Here is a 16,697-nt window from a genome sequence, read left to right on the forward strand (position 1 = left end):
AACCTCTCAAACCTCTCGAGTGGCAACTTACAATGGCAACTTGCAGCGGCTATTGCTGTAGTCTCCGATCCTTTTCGGCACTCCTATTCTAAGGCTAGGTTAAGTGTCGGCCTATTTCTCTCCGGCAATTTTTTATTTTTTTTATTTTCAAGTTTTAACCCCGAGAATTGGATTTGATGTTTGGAACTTTGGAATTGCAGCGGTAGTCTCAAGTCTTGTCACTCGACAATACACTCTCCAACTTTGTTATTATTGTCGAGTCTGTCGACCTTCTTTTTTTCTTTTCGGGGGGGGGGGTGGTGGTGTTATAATTCTACTAAACACTGAGGCATGATGCCTCATCTTGTGAGACGAAAGCCAGCCGGCTTTCTCATATGCTCCGGCGAAGGTAGTGGGCGCCTTGTTGCCTCACTACCTCAGTTGGCTTAAACCGCATCGCATTGCCTTGTTGCTGTGACAACTATGTTAAGATAAGGAATGATTATATTAGAGTTGGTCTAGGAGTCGCTTCAATAAATGATAAGCTACGAGAAAGTCGTTTGAAGTGGCCCAACCATGTCCAATAGAGTCTTGCAAATGCCCTTATATAATTTAATCTAAGGTTTAAAGTATCGGTATCGAGTATCGTATCAATCAAGTGATTTTAAGAGATGTATCGTCCTATATCGAGTATTGTATCGCTCTGGCTAGTGTATTTTAGTGTAACTCAATGGAGAGACGTATCGAGATGTATCGTATCGGTTGAGTTAATACGGATACATATCGGCTAGTATTGTATGGTATCATGGGATACTTTAAACCTTGATTTAATCCCTATTGTTGTTTCCTTATTGGTTTGGGTCTTTGGTGTTGGTGGCTTCCTTATTGGGTCCATGGTTATTAATGTCATAGTCTAAAAGTGAGTTTCCTAAAAAGGTTTATGTTTAATTCTGTAAGTGTTAAGGGTTATATTTGAGCTTGAGTTTCCTTTTGTAATCCTACTTTAGTTTACTATAAATATATGCTTGCCAGTACTGTAGAATATGTATATTCTATTGCCCGACCTTGTTCTCTAATTATTTTCTTTTCTTCTCCCTCAATATCTCTCTTTCTTCTTCTCCCTACCTAGTGTTTGTTACAGATGTTGCTATTGTTTACATGGTATCAGAGCCATAATCTATTACTAGTTTGAGAGTCATTTAGGTTTCTAGTTTGAAGAATGAGACTCTAGTTCAATAAAGAAGATGAACTAGAGTTCCCATAAAGATTTTGTCAAGCTTCTTTGGTGAAAACAAAAAAATAAAAAAGGAGCAAGTTGATCTGGGTATAGAGATCGTTAGAGAGCGACAATTGTTTTGATTGATTAAAGAGGGAAAGGAAAAAAGGGGGGGGGGAGGAAAGTAGTGGGAGATTTAAATCTACAATATCTTGTTGTGATCTACTGTTTGCTTTTTGAGTTCAGATCTACAACCTCTTGTTGTGATTTTACGATCTGTGATTTGCATTCTGCTATTTCAGATCCGCAATCGCACTTCTTGAAGCACCAAGCTGCGATCGAGTTCTGAGTCTCTTGAATTTCTTGAAACTCTTTTGCAGATTTATTCTGCAATTTGTGTTTCGAAGTTTGTATGTTTCGTACTTTGCGATCACTCCTATTGAAGTATCCGACTTTGCCTTTCTACTCGTTCTGGCTGAGCCTTGGGATGCCACCATATGATCTAGTCATCTAGCCGATTTTCTATCTTGGTGATTTGATTGATAGGATCAAATCTGAAACACTGTTCTTAAAAAGGGAAAAAATGCCGTTCAGGTCTAGAAGAATGAGGAAGCTTTGGGAGAGTTGACTGCATGAAAGAATTGTGTGACTGTGTCAATTGTTTGAATCTTTGTCTCCTTCATATTGTGTATCTCCTTAACGCTGTGCATTGTGTTTTGAGGTGTATCTTCCTTTACGAAACCTAAGAAGGAATCGATTGGGTGTTAGTGATAATTGATGGTTTTTTGGTTCAATGTTGGGTTCAATTTTGGTCCAGTTGTTGGGTCCAGTTCTTGGTTCAATTTCTGATTTAATTTTTGGGGTCAATTCTGGTTCAATTCCTTTTTCATTTTCTGATTCTATTTTCTGGTTTTGTTCTTGATTCTATTTTTTGGTTCTGCTCCTGATTCTGTATTTTGGTTCGGTTTTCTGATTTTGGTTTCTGATTCAGTTCCCTAATTCCTAGGCTTGCTTTATTTTGTGTTTCCATCATTATTTGTTTCCATGTTTAATTAGGATTGGTTTCGATAGTGCTTCCTTAAATTTAAGCTTCCAAGTTCAGTCTTTGGCTTTTGTTTGTGTTTCCTTTTGGGGGATTTCTCTAATTACATTCATGCCTTTCCTGTTTTAATTTTGTGATATCTATAGAATTGTCGTTCCTTTCCTTTATTTGCTATTCTCGTTAGTTTGGGATTTTATTTGTCGTTAAAGACATTGGGATTTTATTTATGGGATCTTCTATCAAGAAATTTGAGGTAATTATTATTTATTAGTTGCTTTTGGTCATGTGTAATGATACACATGAGGGGGAGATTGAAGATGTCGACTTAAGAAACTTGTTTTGGATTTTAATGGACTCAGGAGTCAGTCTGATTGTTGGCCGTCTTTGGGATAGGCTTTTGTGTAATTACTAAAGCTACTCTTTTATCCAATTTTTAGTGTAGCCATGGGAGTTGCATTTTTATGGGATTTTTCGTGCACGCATTGGATTGCAATTTTATGAATTTTATGTAGCCATTAGGGTGCTAAATTGGTGTATTTCTAGCTGTTTGGTGCTACATTGGATGGAGTTTTCTATTGACGATGCAATTGCTTTTTGAGACCTTCATTTGGAAAGGTGTTTGATTTTCTTGTTAGTTGATGTGTAGACATGGATTGGGGTGTTGATGTGAGCGTGTTGGTGTTTGATTGCTACACAGTTCAAGACTGGTGCCGCCATTCTAGTTTATTCTTATTTGTTCAAGCTGAAGCTTTCTTTATCTAAATTGTAGCTTGAGGGGGGAGTGTTATAGATAATATGATGTAACTTACTTATTGGCTTGGATCTTTGGTGTTAGTGGTTTCCTTAGTGGGTCTATGGTTATTAGTGTCCTAGTCTAAGTGAGTTTCCTACTAAGGTTTAGGTTTAATTAGGTAAGTGTTAACAGTTATATTTGAGTTTGAGTTTCCTTTTGTAATCCTATATCAGTTTATTATAAATATATGCTTGCAGATACGGTGGGATACATAGATTCTATCACCCAGCCCTAGTCTTCAATTATTCTCTCTTCTTCTCCCTCAATTTCTCTCTTTCTTCTTCTTCTGTCTACCAAGGATTGAGATTTTGGTTTCGGGGCTGGTTTTGACTTGGCCAAAAACCGAAATATCGAGGTTCCAACAGAAATTTCAGTTGAAACCTAGTCCTTTTTTTTTTTTTTTTTTTTAATTTATAACTTTCGACCCTTATTTAACCTCCAGATGATCTGAATTCTTGTTTGCTACCTATTTAGAGCATGATAAACACAATGAAACTAGCATTTTACCAAAAAAATCTAATGAAAGGTTAACATTCAAGTATACTAACATATGACAAGAATCGAGAAGTACCAGTTGTATTACAAAGTTTCAAACTTTCAAGTTTCAATTACATAGACAAGTAGACAAAAAAATGAACAAAATTGCTATATTGTTATTGTGCTAGGTCTAATACAAGTGTCCTTGTATGCTCTACTTCCCATATCAAGCACAATACATATCCCATGACATATGGACCATATGGTTGTCGAGGTAGTCGAAAATTGCAGCTCTTTATGTCACCTCATCCACATGGCTAAGATTGGTGGGAAATGGAATACATAATCCGGATAGGGAAGTCTTGATGGAGGGGCTGGTGGCTGTGGCTCAATGTTGAAAATTTACTCTACAAATGTATGTGACCATGAAGTAGAATCCTGGTAGTTGGGAGGGACTCCATAAGGTCCATAACCACAAGGTCCCATTAGTGTTTGACTCTAATTGCCGGGAGGGACACCATAAGGTCCATAACTAGAACCAGAAGTAGAACCAATACTTCCAATAGCAGTATTTTGTGACTGGGAAGCGGGTCTATACCACCTTTGATCTTTTAGTAGTGGAGCCTCTGGAATCATCTAAGCTCATGGATCCTATAGAGCCCACCAGGCTTCTCACATCAATTGGATGGTAAGACCCATCTAACGATGTTCCCTCCGTGCCATGTCCATGCATTTTCCCTTCCCCTTCCCCTTCTTAATATATATTGAAGAAGCATGACCTCAAGATGCAGCTCCACCATTCTCTGAATACTGTGACATGTGTGAAGTGACTCTCACCCGTGAATCTTGGTGGTCCTCCCCATCCCTAACTCTTAACTGGTGGTGGTCTCACTGTAGGATTAGCCGAATTCTGATCATGAGGTCCATCATCATCATCATCATCATCATCCCCTTCATCCCCTTCATCACCTCCATCATCACCCATCACCTCCATCGTCACCATCATCACCATCATTATCATCATCATCATTGTGGGGGGATATGCATGAGTTGCATCATCCTCGCAGTCCAACCACACAATCAAATCCTCACTCTGGGTGGATGCACCGCGGTGTGGCAAGAATGGACGGGCAGGCGCTGCATGTGCAATCCCCTCATTGGCCAAGAAGTCATCCCCATCATCCCCCATCTACTTAGCAACATGTCTATTGGGATGACCTCCCTCCTTATCTAGCCACGGCTCTCCTCTATTCTTGATCCACTCAAGTAATGGGTTCTCATCATCATCCTCCACCTCAAAGATGTGAGCCAACTCGATCATGTTACTTTCTTTATCCATCCATGGTCTTTCTAATATGATCCTCCTTTAGTCTCATATTATAGTGCACATAGACAAGGTCCTCTACATGCTTCACAATATTGCAATTTTTGTTAGTTACTAATTTTAGAACTTTCCTTTTATGTAGTTTCTATTTTGGATAGATTTTAGGACTTAGAAGACTAGAGGATTTTGTCCATGATTGTACTCTTTTAGTTCCCTTTTAGAGGACAAGTTTCTTGTCTCTCAAGTTCTATAAATAAAGGAAGCCTGTGATTCTAGTTTTACTTTGCTAGAATCGCAGGCCTTTGTGTGGTTCTTCTCTCATCTTCTCCTTTGTTCTCCTCCTTCTTCCAGCACTGATTTGATTCATTAAAGCTTATTTTCTAATGGATGTATCAACCAAAGACATTCAATATGTGGTTCCTTGGTGTATGTTTTTTTGCTGAAGATATTGTTTTGATAGATGAGATACAAGTAGGGATTAATACAAAGTTAGAATCACGGAGAGAAACTTTGGGATCAAAAGGCTTTAAACTAATTAGATCAAAGATAGATTGTGTAGTTGTACTTTGGTCATGATTGGGCGGATGATGAGGTGGTGAAACTTGATGAGAATGAGATTCCACAAAGCGATTATTTTAGGTACCTTGGCTCAACCATAAGTAAAAAAGGTGATATAGAGGATGATGCTTCCCAAAGTTTTAAAATAAGGTGGATGAAGTGGAGTGGTGCATCTGGGGTTTTACGTGATTGAGCTTAAAAGGAAAATCCTATAGGACCGTCATATGATCAGGTATGATGTATGGTGCAGGGTGTTGGGCTGTTAAAAAGCATCATATAGATCAACTCAATGTAGTAAGAAGCATCCTATAAGATAAGGAATATCATATTAGAGCTGGTCTAGGGGTCGCTTTTATAAATGGTAAGCTACGAGAAAGTTGTTTGAGGTGGCATGACCATGTTCAATTGAGGCTTGTAAATGCCTTTATACGGAGAAGCGATTTAATCCAAATTGAAGGAATTAGAAGAGCTAGGGGCAGACTTAAGAAAGCCTTAAGAGAAATGGTGAGTAAGGATATGCATAGCTTAGACCATGCATCTAGTAGGGCCTCAAACAGATCTGATTGGAAGGTAGGAATCCATGTAGCCGACCGCATTTAGTTGGGACAAGCCTTATTTTTGTTGTCATGTAAATACCTAGTGCAAAATCTTTGTTATGCTCTTGGTGTCTCATTTGTACAGTTTCTTATGTAAAACATGGAGCTATTTATTCTCATGGATCCATGGAGTTTTCTTTGGGCTTTTTCTTTTCCTTGAGATGCTTGGTTTATGTGGATCTATTTCTTACTAGCAAATAATGATTAAAGAACTGTGACATCATTTTTTAAGTGTGTTTAACCTGCCTATATGTTTCATTCTTTTTTAATTTTTTTAATTTTTTATAATGCATATATATGTTTCTTTTTTCTCTCTAAATAAATGTTCTTTTTGCCTCTTGGATGTAGGGAACTATAGGACTGAGTGAGCTTGAGCAGTTATTGGGACTGTCAAAATCTAATATTGAGGAACCGGTATAACATATGATAATAAAAATTTTGCTGCTTAGAGTGTTCCCCCATCAACCCTACTCCCCAACCCAAATTTTTGTTAAGCAGTTTCGCGTTTTTCTGCTTCCCAATGTTGACAGTTGTTTTTTCCCCTGTGGTCTTGTAGCCTCTGCTAATGCAGGTCCGTTTATACAACGGTGGTTCAGCTGCGAAAGGAACTCTTCTCGTGAATAAAAATGTAAGCACTTACACATCAAAGGAAATGTCAAAGTGCTTTATGTGATTTTATTGCCTTTTGCATAATATTGCACGTCAGGAAATAGCATACCATGCCGTAATAAAACTCAAAACTCTGATTGAAACACTTTTCAGAGTCCAATTGTCATATGCATACAGAAAGCTGGAGATTGCATCCCTTATTTTTCTCATTATTTTCATGAACTCCCTTTCTGTAACAACTTTTTTTCATTGCCTCCTTTTGCTTTGTTAATCATCTTTAAAATTCTGCCTTTAGGGGTTTTTCCTTCCCCCCCTTTATTTTTGAAAATTTTAATATCTATCATATTTAAATTATGATTACAACTTTATATATTATGACTATACCCTCCTGACCTCCTCATACCCTGCAGTGGCTGGTAACCTTCTTTTGGTTTCTTTCCTATCCCAAAAATTCTATAATCCAGGTATAAGGGTTTACAAAAAAGTTTGAAAGCTATATCATTATGCCATTGGTGAAAGCTATCATTGTCCGGCATGTTTTTGAAGTACATATGTGAAATTATTTGCTATATTGGGTGCTGGTTCCTTATAGTACAACACTAGATTATTCTTAATTTTGAATACTGCATAGTGGTTGAGTTTAGTTCTTAAGGAAATTTTCAGTGCCACCTAAATTATCCCCTAAAAATTATTGCCACTCCAAAATAAATTGAAATTTCAGTCACACCCCCTGGCAGTAGTAAATCATAGTTAAGTGATAATGTAAGCAAGATAAATTTTTTACGAAGACAAAAATCCTTTGGAAGAAAGTCTTTCTCCTTTTCTTTGGGGGTAATTGAATGTCCCTACCAATGACGCCATCAATGAATGAATCTTCATCTAGATTTAAACTTGAAGGAGCAAAACAATGAACCAATTTTTTTTTTAAAAATTCAACTCATGTTGAGAAAAAATGAGGCATGGAAATACCTAGCCATCATTGGTCTGAGACTGTCGTGTGCTAGGGAAAAATCGAGCCATGCAATGGTCTTCTACTTGTCATGTTACTCATGGAAACAATACTAGTCTTCAAGTCTACCGCTTTGTTGGTTTGATATCTTTTCAATTCTAGGAATGTTGATCCTCACGGCTCCCGACTTTTTGTTGGATGAACACCTCGCAACGTTATAGTCTGTCCAGATATGATATACTTAGAGCATTCTGTGTCCCTGTATGGCTCTCAACTGTCTGTTAGGCGTTAATGAGCGCAACCTCATATTCTATACAACCTGCACCGTGAATGGCATGCCAGTAGTACTTTGTGTCTCTTCATGGCTCTCAATCGTTTGTTGGGCACCTAGAATTCACCTACCACCACCACTGGTTGTCTGACTTCAATACCCCTATCGAAAGGGTGGTAACATGTCAAAAACATCCTAATCATGCATCTATAGACAGACATATATGCACCAATATGATTATGTCAGATGTATGAAGTGTCAGAAGTAGGGGCTTACCCTTCATATAGGATAATATGAATGCAAGATAAGATAGCCCATCCCTGTATACCATTATACAAGTAGAGACAATATAAACAATAAATAAACATCCATCCATCATGTCCCCAATGCATGGATGCATGGTTATCAAAGTGTCTGCCTAGGCGTCTAGGCCACCTGGTGTCAACTTTGTTTTCCTTGCCCTGCATCGCCTCACCTTGCAACCATGCATGCATGTCCTAAACAACATTACAGAACAATCCAGCCTGTCACAATCATGAATTCAGAAGATATTGAAATATTAGAATAGTAAACCATAGGTCTAGCATCCATTCCCCTCACCTTGATAGCATTCCAAAAACTTGAATTGAATTTCTAACTTCATGAAAGAGATGCCAAAAGTCATCCACAAACTCCTTTGAACATGTTGGTTACGTTGGAAACAATTTTGGCCTGAAACAGAGCTTAGTCCATGATAGCAACCTAGGTGGATGGTTGCTTGTTGACTGGGTAGTCGGTTGGCAATAAACCACCCCCGATTGATTGCCCCTGTTGCTAAACAGAAAGCTAGTCCGGATTAAACACCATCCTTCCTCGAACCCTAGGGTGCTTTAGGCTGATCTCATTGGATGAATTTTGACACAAAAGCATATCCCAACACCCACGAATTAATGAAACAACAAGATGGTGGTTTCCTTCATCCAAAACTCTTCTTGGACTTTCTTAGAACTCTCAGCCACTTAGTGAGGGAATCAACTTAGAGATTAGGGTTTAAATCACTAATTAGCGTCTCAAGGGACGAAAATACCTATTTTCTCAAAAATTTCCCAACCAACTGGGTCCCCTAGGAGGTTGGTTGCCAACCGACCACCTAGTACCAACCGCCCCCCTCTTGTTAGTGAGTAGAGGGCTGAATGGTCTGCGGTAGTTCCAAACATGAGAGGAAACCTTTGGAAGACTCCAAATTGATACCTGGACTTGGTTATCATCCAAACTCAACTTCCGAAAGCTTACAATCCATCATCCCATTTCGTTTGGGTGTTAGCTTTTCCTTCTATCTTTCAATGACACGACTTCAGAACCTTGAGCTCCACCATTCAAATCCTTGGGTTTGGATTCTAATCCCATGGTCTCTGACTGAATGGGCCACAACCTCATCTAGGGGTCTTTAGGGCTGCAAATAGGGTTTCGTGTTCAGATCCTGGGGGATATCACATGTATCCTGCACTCCTTCTCCCTATTGACCCTCCCCTATGATTTCACCCCTCTTCTCCCCTTTTACCTACTTCTAAACTCAACTACAGCCTCTCTTTTGAAGTTGCAGAATTTTCCTGCACTTCTTCATTGAAGCCCTAAAACTCTAATTCCATTAGAAACCCAATATCTTCTCAACTCTTAATCCAAGTCCTAAACCCTTTTGGGACTAGCATCCCAACCTCCGACCCGAACCCTAACCCTAACCAAGAGTTATAAACGTATCAGGAGACCTAATTCTACTTGGAAAAATTGCAGACTGTTAAAAACAGAAAATTTGTTTTAAATTTGCAAACCTAATCTTATCTTAAACATGACCCTTGACCTTCCCCTTCAATACCCAACACTTGGAGCTTAAACTAACCCTAGCCGCAGGACTTTCTGGGTATTTTCAGAGTGTATTGAGTGGAGTCTTATTGCTGTTCATTAATATTCTTGTTTGAACGGCAAGGTTCCCAACCCTAAGTGCCCTATTGAGAGATTATTAGAAGGATTGGCTGCTGTACCCTAGTTTCAGACATTAGCAGTAGGATTATCAACCTAAAAGCTCTCTGTCCTTTGAGTTTTGACCCCAAACAGCAAGGTAGTCAATCCTGAAGTGCCTGCTGCACTCTTAGAAAAGATCCTTCTTCTGGCCTTGTAAACCAGGGTTACATAACTGAGGGTAATATTGTAAAATGGACTTATAATACTGTTGATGTTGAGAAGAGGGGTCTGAATGATATTTGATTTGTTTTGGGGTGGCATCAATTTAGGTTGTAATTCCGGGGGTGGTTCTGAAAATTTTCTTAGTTTCGATGACATTGTTTTATTCTTCTTCAATTTGGTTATGATGCCTTATTTATTATTCACATTTTCCCCTATTATGCAGCTCCCTCCTAGAACAATTCAGGTACGATACTCAATGAAAAAAGTGTATAAAGATAAAGAACTGAACATTCCAACTGTCAGTGCATTGGAAGTTGTTTCAACAAGGTAATATACATTTCTGAAGGATTTAGTATTCAGGTATATTTTGAGTTAGTTTATATAACAACACATGTTGGAAGGTTGATTTATGTATATGGTGCCAACAATCGTAAGCTTGGTTTCTAATTGTAAATCTTCTGCCTTTATTCAACATTTACCTTTTCTTTGAAGCTAATAGTGTATTGCAATTGGTGTTATGCTGGCCTTATGCATTGGGGATGGTGTGGTTTTAGTTCTAGGCTATATATCCTAAACATCGGATAGGTAGTGTGCCATTTGGTCTGCCATATTTTATAATTTGTCTTTTATCCAACCATATGTTTCTCCTTGTACTGGACTTAGGCAAACCAGAATCACTTGATAAACCAAGGGAAAAGAAAGAAAAATATAAGAAGAAAGGAGATGTGAAGAGAGTGGATGCATCAAGACTTTAGAGAGAGTAGCCTGTTATAGATGATAACACTATCGCAGGCCGCATCTATATTTTATATTGTAAACCACCAAAACAATAAGATTTGGTTGTTAGAGGTTTTATATTACCCATAACACCCTTAATTAATGCAAATTACAATGAAAGGACATGGCAGAAAATTAATGACAGGATAACTCGAGAACCTAAATTTAAGAGACCAAAATACCCGTAGTTTCAAGCACTCCCACTCAAGCTAGAGAATGTGGGTCACTTATGCTTAGCTTGTCAAAACAAGTGCAGAACATACGAAAAAATAATGACTTAATAAACATATTTTCTAGTTGATTTGAAGAAGAAATAAATGGAGTCTTAACAAACATTTTTAGAACATGTTGAGCAAAATGAGAATTCACTTCAATGTGCTTGGTCCATTGATGATAAGCAGGACTGCTAGCAATATTCATTACTGCTTGGTTGTCACATGACATTTTCATAGGCATTGCCCCTAATAAACCTATCACAAGAAGAGACCTGAGCCACATCAACTGTACTGTAGTATGAGCGGCTTTGTAGTCTTCGGTAGTCTAGATCTGGCGATTTTAGTTTGTTTTGTTACTTCATCATGTAACTAGATTTCCTCCAACAAACATCCAATGACCCGTGATTGAGCAATAATTATTAACTGTCCAAACTCAGTCTGTGTCAGAATAAGCAACAAGATCCATATGTTTATGTTGGGATTTTATAATTATTAATTTAATTATATGCCCAAGGGCAATATTGGAAACTCACTATTAGGGCAGTTACAAAATAGGGTTATATATTTTGGTAACCACCGCATAATTGAGTGTGATTGCATTACGTAAGTTTTCCAGAAATGGCGGCTCCCATATCTCTCTCTCTTTCCTAGAATCGTAGGCTTGGAGTTCATTCCTTTCCTTGCTTTAGATCTTTATTCCATTATTCCACGGCATTTGGGTTGTGGAAATTATTCTCTTTCCTAGTGATTGTTGAATCACCCCGGTAGAGCTTTGGTGGTGGAACGAGAACGTGGATCCAGATTTACTTCCATTGCAGATACTTCATATTTGGGAAAGCGAATCCAGGTGAGGATCTTTCCCCTATCAATTATGGAATTGAAAATTACATGGAGTATAACCTACATTAGCATCAGAGCTTAAGGTTCCCACGGTTCTTTGTTCCTCCCCATTGTTTATTTTAACTGTATGGATCCAATGGGAGGATCAAGGGTTTAAGGTAACCCAAGGAGAACCTGATGTTTAACAGGAACCTATGGGAAATTGATAGGGTTTTTAGAAACCCTTATGTTTTGGTTCGGATCCGAGTGGGAGGATCCTTAGGAATTTCCCTAATGAAATTTTGCATGAATTGATAATCTATGATAATTATTTTTGTTTAATATTTATTATTGGATTTTTTCATGTGTTTTTGGATGAATTTTTGAAGAAAAAAACGTGTTTTTCCGTTTTTTGAAAAATTTCGTTCAAGAAAAAATTGAAAAAAATGACACTGTTTAGTCACAGTGGACCAGACGGTCGACCTTTTTACCAAACGATCAATCGTCTAATGGTTTGACACTATGGATCATCATAGTAGCCCGCGACCGTCTGGTCATAAAAGGCAGATGGACGACGTTCTGGGCAGACGACACTCCATATGGGAGAAAGTTTTTTTTATTGGTCCGTCCAGTTCAGAATGTGTTTCTAACTTATTGGACACCAATGGCCCGACAATCTGTGTGATGTTTGGGCATTAAGGGCCTAATGGGGCTTAGTGGGAGCTAGTGAGGTAGAATCGTTCTATATGAACCACCTCATAGCATAAACATGATTGAACGTTTTATTTTATTAAAACGGTTTTTAATTATGGGTCTATTAATCATGTTTCTTACACATAATGATACTAGTATATAAGTCTATGTGGGTTTGCATGAGAATTTAATTGAATGTTTTTTAGCATTTCTTTTAGTTTAAATGCTTATCCCATAGGTTGATTATGCTTGTGATTTGCTATTGCTTGAGTTGTGTTTTATGCTAGAATAGTTGAACTCATCCTTGTATGTAATGTCTCTAGAACAAATGGCTACTACCAAGAGCATTGTTGCTGACTTCGCGAAAGGAGATAAATTGAATGAGTGAAATTATGACCTCGGCACCGAAAGGTGCCAGTATCTCCTAGAAGAGCAGAACATGCTGGAAACCATAAACTAGACCATGTCCCCACCTGAGGAAGGTACCATTGCACAGTATTGCAGGGACCTTAAGCTTTACAATGCCTAGAAGAGGAAAAACCTGGTAGCTAGGATTAGTATCCTAAGCTCTATGAGGGATGACTTGATGCTTTGATTTGAGAAGCATAGGACTGCAAAGTCTTTGTGGGAGGCTATGAAGTTCTAGTACGGTGGGACTTCCACCACAAGAGGCCGCTAGCTCAGACTCACATTTGATGGTTATATGATGCGCCAGGGGTCACACCATGAGTCAGCATATAACCATCATGTCCAACATGATTAGTGAGTTGAGTGCATGTGGGCGCCAAAAGATTGATGAGGAGTAAGTCTTTGCAGTCATCAAATCATTGCCTAAGACTTGGGAGCATATGAAGATTTTCTTGACTCATGCTGATGGGGTTAAGACTTTTGATCAGGCTGCCAAGCACTTTGAGCTAGAGGAGGATCGGATGTTGGCCGATGTCCCTCACACTGAAGTACTTGCCGCTGAAGCTAGCACTAGTAAAGGTGCAGGCTCTAAGCGCAAGAGGGAGAAAGCTCAACCTCAGCGGTCTAGACAAAGTAACAGAGGTGGGAAGAGAAACAATAGTGGTTTATGAGATATGGTTTTAGAGTTGTATTTGAAAACAATTATTTGGTTTTGTATCTAGGTGATACAGTTTATGGTTATGGTTTTTTTCAGAATGGTTTTATTGTATTGGATACAATTGATAATTTATTTAATCTTAGTAATGCTTTTGTTTGCCAAAATACTGTGTGTATTGATTCTAATTTGTGGCATGCTAGACTAGGACATATTGGCTTAGATAGGATGAATAGGTTGGCAAAAGAAGGTCTTTTAGGCCAAGGTTCACTATTTGATTTGCCAACCTGTGAGTCATGTCTAGCAGGAAAAGCAACTAGAAAACCATTTAAAAAGGCTTTGACAACCTCTTTTCCTTTAGAACTTATCCATTCAGATGTGTGTGGACCCATGAATGTGCATACTAGAAAAGGACAGGCTTATTTCATCACATTCATAGATGACTATACATGGTATGGTCACATTTATCTAATTTTTCATAAGTCAGAAGCTCTAGAATGTTTTAAGAAATTCATGAGCTTAGTTGAGAATCAGTTAGATAAAAGGATTAAAACTCTTAAAACAGATAGAGGTAGAGAGTATCTCTCCGATATGTTCAAAGGGTTGTGTGATGAAAAGGGGATATCTAGACAACTTACTATTCCAGGGACTCCAAAACAAAATGGGGTTGTTGAGAGGAGGAATAGAACCTTGCTAGACATGGTGAGATCCATGATGGCGCAGGAAAATCTACCCATCTCTTATTGGGGAGATGCTTTGCTGACTGTGGCCTATATCCTCAACAGAGTTCCAACCAAATCGGTTCCTTCCACACCATATGAGTTGTGGACCGGAAGGAAGCCAGATTTGAGTTACTTGCGCGTATGGGGATGTGCAGCATATGTTCACTCTACTTCTCACCAATATGGAAAGCTTAGACCTAGAGGAAAAAAAGTGTATCTTTGTGAGATATTCTGAACCCTCAAAGGGCCATGTCTTCATTGGACTAGATGAGAGTGAGAGGAGAACGAAACTTGAGTCTAGGGATGCAACATTCTTGGAGAATGATTTTCTATCTCTTTCAGGAGTTAACAAAGAATCATCAGAATTCTTTGAGATACAAGATAATGGTCTTGTCACTCCAGGGATTCAGATTCAGGATAATGAACCTGGGGTTCATCCAGAAGATCCTAGTGGGAGTGAGAGTGCAGATTTGATAGCTACCTCAGAAGGTGAGCAATTTGACATGCACTTGCGCCGTAGTGGGCGCGGGCTAGTTCCTCGTCGACGTTTCGACATAGAGGATGAAGCCTACATGGTAACTCTTGAAGAGATCGACTATGAGATGACTTCAGTTGATGAGCATGAACCGAAGAGCGTGCAGGAAGCTTAAAGGAATGGTTGAAAGCAATAGAGGAAGAGTTGGAGTTGATGAAAGTTAATCATGTTTGGGACTTGGTTGACTTGCCGCCGAGCCGAAAGGCAATTGGGAACATGTGGGTTCTCAAAATCAAGAGAAAGGCGGATGGATCTATTGAGAGATTCAAGGCTCGTTTAGTGGTTAAGGGCTACACTCAACGAGAGGGCGTTGATTATGAGGAAACTTGTTCCCCTGTGATTAGGTTTGCCTCAATCCGCCTCATACTAGCCATTGTTGCTCAGTTGGACTTGGAGCTTTATCAGATGGATGTAAAAACTGTTTTTCTCAATGGAAAACTTGAGGAAGAGATCTATATGGATCAACCTCAAGGCTTTGAAGCTAATGGACTTAAGCGCAAAGTGTGCAAGCTTAAGAAGTCCATATATGGTTTAAAGCAAGCATCTAGATAGTGGAATGTGTGCTTCCACCAAGCTATGATGGAAAATGGTTTTTCCATGCTTGAGGAAGACCATTGTGTTTACACCAATAGATCTGATAGTAATTATGTCATTCTGACACTGTATGTAGATGACATACTTCTGGCTAGTAATAGCAAGGAACTATTGGAAACCATTCAGAAATGGTTGTCCTCCGTATTTGACATGAAGGACATGGGTGAAGCAAGCTATGTGCTTGGTGTCAAGATTGTCAGAAATAGGCAAAAGAGATTACTGAGTTTATCTCAGGAGACCTATATTGACAATGTCTTGACGAGATACCAGATGCACAACTGCAAACCAATTGATACTCCAGTGGAGAAGGGTTTGCATTTGAGCCTTGATATGGGTCCTAAGACTCCAGAGGAGAAAACCAAGATGGAAAGAGTTCTATATTCCAGTGCAGTGGGTAGCCTTATGTACGCTATGATGTGTACTAGGCCGGATATTTGTTATGCAGTGGGTTTGGTTAGTTGGTACCAATCAAACCCAGGCATAGAGCACTAGAAAGTAGTCAAGAGGATATTGGCATACCTCAGAGGAACGAGTAACTACATGCTGTGTTACCAAGGATCGGATTTGTGGTTGGTTAGCTATAGCGACGCCGACTGAGCTGGAGACATTGATGAGCGCAAATCAACCTCTGGATATGCTTTCTTGCTGAATGGCGGGGCCATTTCGTGGTGTAGCAAGAAGCAGACTTGTATATCCCTCTCGACCATGGTAGCAGAGTATGTGGCATGCTCAGCTGCGGTTCAAGAGGCTATTTGGTTGAGGAGATTCCTTCGACATACCGGAATTGTGATGACATCCAAAGAGGCTGCCCTTGTCTACTGTGATAGTACGACAACTCTTAGCTATGTCAAGGACCCCAAGTATTATGGGAAGACCAAACATATACAGTTGAGATATCACCTTGTTAGAGACATTATATCAAGGAAGAAAGTTGTACTTAAGCACATATCTACTAGTCAGATGGTAGTTGACCCTCTTACCAAACCTATAGCCAAGGATGTTTTTATTTCTCATGTAAAATCCTTGGGCTTGCATAGATTGTGACTTACTTTTGTACTGAAACTTTCTTATTATTGAGTAATATGAGTTCATTCCAGCATTTATTTTATTCACTTTCTGTGTGATTGTGTTCTTCTAGCATAAAACGAGATATGTCAATAAGCAAGAGAATGGCTCACTCAGACGAGCATTCGCCTTTGGCGCCTTGGAGGCGAGCAAAGATGAGACGGATTATGAATGACTTTGTGTAGGTCAATTCATAATCATGATGTCGCCTTGATTTAGAATCAAGATGAGTTTCTCTAT

At 39.0% G+C, this 16,697-nt stretch overlaps 1 protein-coding gene across 1 annotated transcript in view; it reads left to right on the top strand.

Annotated features, from left to right (window-relative positions):
• LOC148999059 (putative RNA-dependent RNA polymerase 5) overlaps nt 1-16,697 on the top strand; it is a 110,981-nt gene that overhangs the window by 44,769 nt on the left and 49,515 nt on the right. Inside the window, exons 9-11 of the mRNA XM_089141498.1 lie at nt 6,334-6,399; nt 6,542-6,613; nt 10,198-10,301. Of these exons, the coding sequence (XP_088997624.1) occupies nt 6,334-6,399; nt 6,542-6,613; nt 10,198-10,301 (242 nt within the window). The remainder of the gene's footprint in view (nt 1-6,333; nt 6,400-6,541; nt 6,614-10,197; nt 10,302-16,697) is intronic.

The sequence above is a fragment of the Hakea prostrata genome, unplaced genomic scaffold (assembly GCF_041222555.1).
Source record: "Hakea prostrata isolate BN-2017 unplaced genomic scaffold, UWA_Hpros_2 contig_55, whole genome shotgun sequence".
NCBI classification, from domain to species: Eukaryota; Viridiplantae; Streptophyta; class Magnoliopsida; order Proteales; family Proteaceae; genus Hakea; species Hakea prostrata.